Source organism: Meleagris gallopavo, chromosome Z (assembly GCF_000146605.3).
Source record: "Meleagris gallopavo isolate NT-WF06-2002-E0010 breed Aviagen turkey brand Nicholas breeding stock chromosome Z, Turkey_5.1, whole genome shotgun sequence".
Taxonomy (NCBI): Eukaryota; Metazoa; Chordata; class Aves; order Galliformes; family Phasianidae; genus Meleagris; species Meleagris gallopavo.
In genome coordinates this window covers 30,570,791-30,582,096 of record NC_015041.2, presented here as the reverse complement: position 1 = coordinate 30,582,096, position 11,306 = coordinate 30,570,791, and the positions used below count along the sequence as shown (strand labels likewise).

The 11,306-nt window shown below is 37.3% G+C and overlaps 1 protein-coding gene across 1 annotated transcript in view; it reads right to left on the bottom strand.

Annotated features, from left to right (window-relative positions):
• Window positions 1–11,306, bottom strand: part of ADAMTSL1 (ADAMTS like 1) — a 159,578-nt gene that overhangs the window by 73,754 nt on the left and 74,518 nt on the right. The window contains exon 9 of the mRNA XM_031557287.1: window positions 2,849–3,150. Within this exon, the coding sequence (XP_031413147.1) occupies window positions 2,849–3,150 (302 nt within the window). The remainder of the gene's footprint in view (window positions 1–2,848; window positions 3,151–11,306) is intronic.

Genomic DNA, 11,306 nt, shown 5'->3' with positions numbered 1-11,306 from the left:
AGAAAGTCCAAGAGCTCTGAGAATACTATAATAGAGCTGTCAACACCTTTTGCCATTTCTAATGCCAGAGCACACATCATGCAAACAATGATATCATATTACTCAACAGGACCAAAGTATTGCAGCTCAGTAGGATATGACACTGTTTTGAAGTCACTGCTCTCTGCTTTGCAATGATCACTTGTGCAGCATCACAGCAAGGTCAAATTGAAGGAGGCAAAGGAAAAGAATAGCTAGTCCAGATACAGTGAAACCTTGGAAAACACTTTTTTTACCCGTGTGGAAAGAAGCCATTGAGTCCTATATATACTGGTGACTTCATTCTGTCTGCTAGGGATAAGGCTAACTTACCACCTCTTATGTATGAGATTCTCTGTTTTTCAGATCAGAATTTTTAAATTGTATTTCCACAGCTTCAATTTCTCCTCTCTGAAGTGTGTTACTAATGAACTGCTGACTAATAATTATCAAATTATCTCAGCACATTTGCCTGTTTCAGAGCTGACTATTCCTAAGTGGTGGTCTTGAATTCAGCTTTTCTTCCCCTTCTCCATCCAAACCAGATGATTTTGCATTACCAAGCTCACATAGCCAAGCTCTGATAATACTGTTTTCAGCTTTTAGTATACAACCTGCCCTGAACTTACACTACCGATAGTTATTCCTGCCACATACATGACCTCTGACTGTATTTTCAACAGTTCTGGTCTTTTATACTAGCATTCTACTCTGCTAAATAGAATTACCTTTCAGAGATTCTTGTAACTTTTTACGTTTTAAAGATTCCAGTATAAACAGTAATCTTGTCTGACAGCCTTGGTATTGCAGAAAAAGGATCCTCCTGAATTTAGATAATCTGTAGTGTCTAGATTGGGTATTGACAGAGGTTCCTGGCTTGATCAGTTCATGCTAATGACTTAAATATATTCTAGCTTGTTCCAGCAGGAAGAAAACACATTCCAAATCATTTTTACATCTGTCCCTCTGTTTTTGATTGGTCAATGCAGTGATTGGCTACAAGCTTTAAATCAACAAATGGATCACTGAATCTTTAAAGACTATATGGACTGTCTATTATCTGTCAGAACTTCTGTTATCTTTATTAAATAAGTGTGTGAACTTCATAAATTTTGCTTCTCATTCAAGTAAATGAATTCTATTTACTGCACAACATTATGAGAACAAGAGCTGTCCTCTTCAAAATTGCTTTCCTTGAAATAAGAAACCAGTTCTGAATGGGAAATTGCAATACAAAAGAGCATAAGGGTGGAACGCGAACCTAAGCAATTTAAGTTCACTTTCAAAATACCATCAACTGAGATTTTTCTGTGTTTATATCTACCAGGATAAAATAATTGTTACATGATATTTGATGACAGCCCTGGGATATGCAGCCACTAATAGCAGACTAAATGACTAATTCCTTCTAGTTACTACCTCTATGAGGTGAAAGGTTACTTCTGCATCTATCCAGTTTCTTCTCTTGAGACTCACAAAACAAAATTAGTTTGACCTGTCTTGCACCTATACTACAAAAGTATCAGACTTAGCATCTGCTAATCTGGAAATTTTGGAGTTGACATCAGAAAAAAAAAAAGCTACCAATTTTTACTGAGAATTGAAAGATTGAGTTTATAAAGGAAAATGTCTCTGTTAGTTCAGCCTGTGTGAAATGTGTTTTAAAATATGCACATAATCACTGTGTTCATATAAATGACTTAAATTCAAGAGAATATTACTAGAAGTTATTCAATTTTCAGTATTCACAAGGCAAATGTGGCAAATCATTAGTGTCACTAGTATACTCAATTCATGACAAGTCTACTGTATAGTCAGTGCTCATCATCACTTAGCAAAGATTAACATCTATTATTTTCTATGTAGGAATCAAAGCAATTGGGATAATTGTGTAACAGCTCTTTGAGAACTGCTCTAAACACTGACTACCATCAGCAAGATAAAAGTAAGCTCAGAAACCTTTTGCATTATTTTCTATTCATCGGTTTTTTTTGTTGTTCTCTTTAAGTTTGTAAGTGATTACAGATCTATCTGTTAAGCATTCATGAATAAGTGGCTTCCAGTTTTATAATATGTATTCTGTATTTATCTACAGTAAACCTTTTTTTTTTTAAATAGCCTGAAACTTCTCATGTAAAAACTCAGCAGTTGTAGAAATCTGGGCTTAATTTAAAAAAATACTGGAGAAAACACATTTTTCAGAACTAGCTAGAAAAAACAATTATTAAAAAAGAGTATCAGGGAACTGCGTATTAGTATTTCATAATATGTAGAACCTGCAACCTTAATTAATTTTGAGAAACTCCAAGTGCCAAGCTGCTAGCTTCAGGCAATCACACCATTAGTACTTTTTTACCATATGTTTTCTTTAGCAGGGGAATCAGAACTAGTGGCACTTAATGACAAGAGTTCGGGAACCAGCTGAGCCCTTAAAATATCAATAATCAAATGCATCTGCTATGGTAGTACCATTTGTTTCCACATATTTATACTTGCAAAGCAGAAGCCAAGAAATAAAAACTAAAACTGACATTTGATTCCTGTCTGTATCACGAGACCACTGTAACATTCAGCTGTTTTTGTGTAAGCGCATTCTGTGAGACCAGATGATACCGGAAAACAGAGATATGTGTACACCAACTGTTCTAAGTGTTGATCTGAAAAGGGAGCCTGAAGGTCCTGAGTAAAAAATATGTTGTGCAAAGAGGGTTTTACATTTTTCATATAAGCCTTTCCATATAGATGTAGCAAAGCAGCAAGTCCATCAGTGTTCACAACAAAACACACTTGAAGAGGGAAAGCACACACAGCACCAAAACATTGCACTTACCTCCTCCACAAGACTCTGAACACTCAGTGAAGCCCTCATATTCCCAGTCGTAGAGCTCATCGAATTCCTGCAATCTACCATACAGCAGATCCGTTTCTTCAGGGGTATATTCGGCTGCTTCTCCATTGCAAGGACCACTGTAACAGGCTCTCTGAGACACGGGTTTGGGACCTTCACATTCATCAATGGGCAAGTCAGCCACAGACTGAGAGAAAGACAGAAGCACTTGACATTTCACAAGCCGCACCTGGCTGCCCACTCCACAGGTGACACTACAGGAGGACCAAGCCTCAGGAATAAACCTGTGAGAAGAAGAGTGAGTGCAAGTTGAACAATGTCCAGACACAGCCAGCCATGGAAAAGTAGCATAGATCTGTCCAAGACAAAGTCCATTCAATGAAGTCACTTCACCTTATCATGGTGCTATTATGAAATACATGTAAAAGTGATGGCATATGACTTGAGTCGGTAACAACTCAGTAGTAACAGTAGAAAGATTCTCAGTAAATTTTGGAGTATTTTATATCCACAGAAGAAAACATATACCCTATGTTCATCCTAAAAACTCTCATTGCAATTAATCCTGCAAACTTCTGATGTGCATCATGATCCTACTAGCTACTGTTTTTTTAGGATTCAACCTCTTTCCCTTACTTGACTCTGCACTTAAGTTATTAAAAAAAAACAAACACTACCTAGGCTTCTTATAGAAGTCTATGGAAAGTAATTTCAACCATTGCTCCTATGCTGTGGAAACTGTTTTCAGACTTAATTATTCAAAGCCATAAGAGATAAAAGCCCTCCATTTCTTCACTTATTTTATTTTATGTTATTTTATTTTTCTGTCCCAAGCACATTTTATTTCCATTTCTAACCCTTCTCTGTCTGTAATCTCTCTGATAAGGAACCATTACTTATCCCAGATTTTGGCTTCTTAATATCTAAACATACTTGAACCAAAACAACTTAGAGCCATCTTACACTAAGCACAATAGACCAAATTCTGTGGGTTCTTATTTTTTTGTGTGTGTATCTGCTATTTTTCTCAACAGTGGCATAATTTCTACATTTTTCTGCATGGTCACTTTTCTACATTCAAATCAGTGGTATTCTAATGAACAGAATCTTTATTAGGGTCAAATAGGATCAACCGCCTGACAAGAACCCAGGTGCTTCAGCACCTAAATATATGCATTAGCTAACTTTTTTAAATAAATCAGAATTTACAGGATGTATTTTTGATCAAAATCTCAGCTGCCACTGAGAGTATTCCTCTCATTTTGGTTTTAATTTAGGCAGTCCACAACAAACTTCGACAATTTTATCCAGAGCAGAAGGCAATGCAGACATTTTTTCTAGAGAGTAGGCCTGCTTGGAGCTATCAGAAACTCATTTCTTACCTTGACAATGCCATGCACAGCCTGATAGGGATAAAACGGAAATTTAGTTTTGTGATCAGAAGTTTTTAAAATTTTTGTATGCACTTTTATTTCCCCAAATCTACTGCTTTTCTCTAGTTGACAAGAGAACCTTCACTTTACTGAGTAAAAAACCAAAAACTGTGGTATCCTCTCAGTATGTATATAGCAGGATCCCTGACTACAGCAGCCTGGTCTCCTAGGGCAGACACTATTTTGCTACCCACTTTTTGTGGTTATTCATAACATCTCCTTAAAACCCCGATATTCACTGCTAGCACTACATACAGGAAGTAGTAGAATGGAAACTGTGTATATTACTATAACCTTATAATGTTATTGCAAAGACTGTAAGATTTATTTCTGGATGAAAGCCTTCAAGAAACTAATGATGCTTTTTATTCCATTTCCATGCTCTAAGACATTTTACCTTACAAATGGTAAGTAAAGATAGGTTTTGTTTCAAAGATGGCTATTTTTAATTTTGAAACGATTATAGTTTTTAACAGCTCAGGTAGGCCACACATACTGTTTTGACTAAGACTACACTACTGCTGTAACTTAGTTTGATTAATTTAAATGTAAAGCTTCTTGACCTGACGAACGAAGATGCAAAAATCCTAACCAGGTTACAAGAAAAGACACTGCAGATGTTTTCTTCAAAAGCTACATTCCTTGCATTTTTTAACATTTTGGATTGTTTTGTAGATTTTCTTTGTTGAAGAACTGTTGTATTCCAAACCAAAAGGTATTATAGTTTGCCAGGCATTAAAATTATTTGATTGGAAAGGCAGAGATACTTTACATACTCAGAATATTTACACATGATTTACACATATCACCCATACAAACACAGGAACAAAAGAGAAAGGAAACAAAAGAGAAGCAAGAACAACAATAGAGCTGACTGGATTCTTTTTAAAATGAGACTTGACCTACAAATACTACACATTATCTTATTTTACCTTGTCTGCAACTTGCAATGAAAGCACTTGAGTATCTTCAGGACAGTGTATTTTGTTCAGATTTCTAGGCCCAATTTATATATTTTAAGTAATGAACTTGGAAAGATAATTTAATTCAAATATTACTGCTGGCTTTTAAAGCAGAGGAGGAATTAGTAGAAGCAAAAGATTTGAAAGCAGAGAAAAAGAGGAAAAAAACCAAAAACCCATAGATGTGGCAGAGCACAGGTTTGGCTTCACTGCTTTTGTAGTATACTACAGCCACTGAAAATACTTTTAAAGTAAATTTTAGTATGTTAAACTAACATATGAGTGTTTGTACATAAAGCACTAAATGCAAACATACTGGTCAAACTGTGAAAGACATTGGAGTCCAGCCTTCAGGCTGGGAAGCACACGCACAGTTTACCTACAAACACAGATTTATTTCAGCTATCCACAGAATATCATATATGTATGAATATTGTGTAGATACCACTTTCCCAGTTCACTTCTGCAAAACTATTTGCATTTGTAAATATTATTATTCATATTTACACTTGAGAATTATTTTTCTTAGTTTACAATTTATTTAGTAATTACCAAAAAAAATTCTCTTTGAAACATATAAAGGGAATGCATTTAAAAATCCAGCTTCTGTAGAGTGGCTGAGGCAGAGACGAGAATAAATGTATATTCATAGAATCATAGAATAACAGAATGGCTTGGGTTGGAAGGGACCTCAAGGATCATCAAGCTCTAACCCCCTTGCCATTCGCAGGGCCGCCAATCTCCGTAACTACCAAGGCCCCATCCAGGCTGGCCTTGAACACCTCCAGGGACAGGGCATCCACAACCTCTCTGGGCAACCTGCTCCAGCACCTCACCACTCTCTCTGTAAAGAACTTCCCCCTGATATCCAACCTAAATCTTCCCTCCTTCAACTTAAAACCATTTCCCCTTATCTGCCATTATCTATCCTTTTAAAGTATTGATTCCCCTTCTGGCTGAGGCTTTAGGTACTGAAAGGCTGCAATGAGGTCACCCTGAAGCCTTCTTTTCTCCAGGCTGAACAAGCCCAGCTCTCTCAGCCTGTCTTCATAGGGGAAGTGCTCCAGCCCCCTGATCATCTTCGTGGCTCTCCTCTGGACCCTCTCCAACAGCTCTCTATTTTTCTTGTACTGGGGGCTCCAGACCTGGACACAGTTCTCCAGATGGGGCCTCACAAGAGCAGAGAGGAACAATCACCTCCGTGTCCCTGCTGGCCACCCCTCTTCTGATGGAGTCCAGGATACCATTTGCTTTCTGAGCTGCAAGAGCACACTGCTGGCTCATGTTAAATTTTGATCCACCAGGACCCCCAGGTCCTTCTCTGCAGGGCTACTTTCGAGAATTGCTCCTCCCAGTCTGTATATTCCTCTCCATAAGGTAACGTACAGGTAACTGGGGAAACCAGAAGAACTGAAACACAAAGCTTCAGTGCTCAGTAATGGGAGACCTTCCTCACTGATCACAGTGTTTTGAGTTTGAGATATACACAAATGAAAGACAGTATAGAGATTGATATAATCCATTTAAAATCCATTTTAAAATCCATACTGAGAACTGTAAATACCAGTAAGACTGGGTATTTGAAGACACAGACATCCATCTATTTAAACTCCTAAAACCAGAATACAACTGGTGAGATAACAGTGCTCAGTGGCTTGTTTAAAGGTATAGAAATTTTCTCTGCTAGAACTGGAAACGGAGCTCAGACTTCCAGACTTATTGTCTTGAGCTGAAATACGAGTCTGTTCTTCTCCAAGAGGATCCACCTTCCTATGGGAAACAACTTAATACTGCAGATTTCTTACACGCAGAAACTGTGTAGTTGCTGATGCTGTTGCTCAGAGGAGTGAAAGTGAGGAGCCACAATCACCTGTGAATAAAATCCCCGAAGGCTCCATCTCTAGGATTAATAACATCACAGCCTCCTGGATAGGTTAGATTACAATCTGAATAATTACAGTCTATCCCCCATCATTTCTCTTCAGTTCAGTTCAAATGCAATCTTCTCCTTCAGCATTAAGTCAGATCATTCTGTACTGTTGGTGCTCTCCATAAATTCACTAGTGTCTTTCTCCCTACGGGAAGATTCTATCCCTTACAGATATTAGACATAAATCCTACACAGAGGTAAGTCTCTAAAGGATTTTTTTAATGAATAGAAAGAAAAATTACGTGATATTAGCTGCTACACTGCTGCTCTTTCCTGTGATTGACCGCATTGATAATTTCATTGTATGCAATTAAATCTTATCGTGGAAAGAGTTCCCTGAACTTCCTTCTTCCCCACACGACACTGATATAGAATAATGCAGCACCACTACTGTTTCAGCAATTCAGTAATCGTAACATATCTAATTCCTAGGGTAAACCACTTGTAAGCAGTTTCAAAATTACATTTTGACCTGTGAAATTGCTACAAACCTAATTATAGAAACCATTTTGTGGGGAAAACAGAATGAGATAGCTTACATGTCTTTGGAAACATGAATATCTACTGAAAAGTAAAAAAGAGATATTGGGTGACTCTGCCACATTGACCTCTCTGACCAAATCCACTTCCCTGAGGGCTCTGTCCCCCACTGATGCATGTCAGGAATTTCCTTTTGTTTCTTTCTGAACTGGCCTCATCACTATGATGGTGCCATCTGGCATCCAGATATTATTGTTTGCCTCTTTTTATCCCCTTCTTTTTATGGCTAGCACCATGGTTATTTATGGCAATATGTTAAAAGCCGGGTATGGTGTTAACATACAAAAGCATTTTTCAAGAGTTAGAGAAAGAAATCTTTTAAACAACCCCTCCACTATCCATAAAAGCAATCTCATTACTCATAGAAAACCCCATGCTTTTTTAATCATGATTGCTGCTTTTTCTGACTTCACCGTCATGCTGTGCTGGTGCAATCAGCTTCAGTGCAAGAGGTCAGGCAGAAAAATATTCTGACTTCTCCCTTTGATAACGACTGTTGAATAGTCACTTCAGAGACGGACAGTAATAAGGGAACAATACATAGAGTGCCATAAGGACTTCTCACCTTGCATCTTTGTGCTAGAGGAGACTGCAATATTTTCTTACCAGTCTAGAGTATTTCCTGGCAGTTCTGTCAAAAAATAATACTTAATTGACTCTGTCTAGAGGTGCTGCAGATTAGATAACGCAAACTTAACTGCTCCCTCTGGACATCAAGTGTCTGAACTAGTTGTCAGTAATTATTTGAGCAGTAGAACAAATAAGGACCAATTTAACATGGATTTGGATTGGAATGCTGAGTGCCCAAATAGATTCTCTGGTATCTCTAATGGATTGTAAGTCCTTTAGAAACCTTTTCTTCAACAGGGGAGCTAGTAGGTGCAAGTTTTATACCTAGTCATATCATTCAGTGAAACGTGAGAAATACAACCATTGTATTTCCTGATGAGTATTAACCAAATGTGACAGAGGAGTAAAGTTCTTTTTGATAAATTTATACCTCCGTCCAATTCAGCTAATAGCAATACATTCAGACATTATTAAGGAAAGAGGAAGGCAAATGACAGACAGACATATACAGACAAAATTACATTGTAAGGCTTGCTTCCTTTGGAAATCCTGAAGAAATAAACAGTGGAAGGCATTAGATGCAGATGGAGTAAAAATGAGGTGTCTGCTGTCCTAACAGTACATATTAAAGAATGATCATAAATTACAGGTGGAATTTTACAATGAAAAAAGTCCACTAAATTTACGCTCATATATAAAAACTTCATAATTCATCGTTTGCAATTTCTTAGCAAATATATACGCAATACAAAGTCACTAAAATCACAAGACAGCAATACAAGATTCACAAACATGAGACTTCAAAATACACAAGATTTTCAGTTTTGGCTTTTAAATTTCCAGTAAACAAAAATTTTTGAGAAGAACAACAGAGTTTCTTACAGGTGGGAGCTGCTTTCTCTGCCCTAAGAATGATAAGGAAGAAAAGATAACAGTGTCAGGGGTTCAAAAAGCAATCTGCTGGCTTCAAAGAATGACCCTGTCTCTAGAGAAGAATGGGAGCAGTGATTTGATGGCATAAGAAAGCTCAGGAAAGGCATTAGATGAAGTGTAGAAGAAAGAATTTTTACTAACATCTGCCTGTGGACAGTCAGAAAATCAGTCACTGTTACATCGCTACTGAGCAAACTGGAAAATCATAGGGACATATTTTTCTGAAGAAGCTTAAAGTACTTCAGCTTCAAGCAAACACTCTCCTGAACACAGTACTGCCTTCTCAGCACTGGGTTTATCACTTCCCTGGATACCTCCTGCTTCACATCCCCCTTTCCCATCCATCTGCCTTTCCTCTCCCCATATCATTCTCTCCCTGTCAAGCTAAGGAGTGGGGTCTCTGAGAAAGGCTGCCCTGCCTCCCTCAGCTCGATGCCCACACCTGCTCAGGCAGCTCCACTCTATTGAGTTAGGAGAAGGGGAAAGCCTCCTCAGCAAAGGAGAAACAGATTTTTTTTTTTTTCCTCACGTCCTGGAGTGTTTTCTTAAAATATTTACAGCTAAGTAACACACTCCAAATAAGTGGGATTCTTAGGAAGACAAACAGTAAGAAGTGGATGGCCGTGTTCTAATTATTCAAATTGACAGTCAGCAAAAGAGCTGGCAACATCTCACACTGTCATACACCAGATGGATTTGATCTGACATCTTTCACTAGTTCTGACCTTTATATTAGTGTGCTACTACATTCCGGACTGACCATTCATTAGCCAAAATAAGTGGATGACAGCTCAATATCAGTCAGCATATTGAGCCATAGGATACTACATTGTATCTCTACAGCTACAGAAAGAGAGACCAAAGGACATATTATCATCTAACACGTCTTACTTTTCAACTAACTGGTGTATTTGAAAGCAGATTAAAGCAGACAAGTGGTATTGTAAAATTGGCATTGAAATTGACTGTTGATTGTGTGAGTTCTGAATGTTCCATCTCTTTTGTTTTCATGTCATTATACATATTTTTTTAATCTAACAACCAGGATCTAAAAAGAATGTGTGTTTAAACTTAGACATTAATGAAAACCACTACTAATTGTGAAGCACTGAAACATCTTCTGGGGAAGTTCACCACTCAAGGTCATTGTCAACAGACTAGATTGTCTGACAGAATATGAATACGACTATTAGCATTTACAGGGATTGCACGGATTGGTTGGCAGTACAAGCCATCTAAGTTTTATTTGGCCTTTCTGGCTCATGCTTTATCACTAGAAATTGTTCCAAATCAAACAAAGGCATGGATAGCTCTGAGCTTTGGAAAATTTTACACAAAGAGCCTGACTTTTCATCCTCTATTTTAGCTATTAATAAACAAGTATAAAAATTTACAGTTTAATTTAATTTACTGTCATATTGATTTCCCATCAGCCTTAAACAAAGATTAGTCATGTTTCCAGAGTTGTGTTTTGCAAGGAGAAAAAATGTACAAATTGTTGACCCATGGCAGAATGAACGTAATCTGAACAGTGCTCCACTGCATTAGTATCCCACTGGTATCACTGAACTGTTGTGAGAAATAGGGTAAAAAGATAAGGAGATCTTAGCAGAACAGAGTCTTTATTGCAGCAGAGCAGTGAAATTGTGAAGAAAATAGATGTCATAGCAGCTCATAAAACTTAGAAGATTTAAAGAATCTTAAGCTCCTTCTCAGGCCCTTAAGGCCTGTTTTAGTACAACAAACAGTATACTCACAAGCTTTTCTAGAGTATTTTATAAAAAATGTCTGTGATGATATAAACCAAAATCTCTTCATGTTTCTTTGCAGGCTGTGCTTATTCTGTACAAATCTCTTATCACTAACATCAAAAGAGACATTTAGCTGTGTATATACATATATTACTATACTTCTTCTACAGTACTGCCAACGTTGTATACAAAACATACCTACATTTTGTCACTGTACAAAACTGCTGCAAATTTTTCTAAGTATGATCACATACCAACATAACTCCTTTTGGTAAAATTCCCAACAATATATTTTTAAATTTATGTCTCCAAGTGTTAATT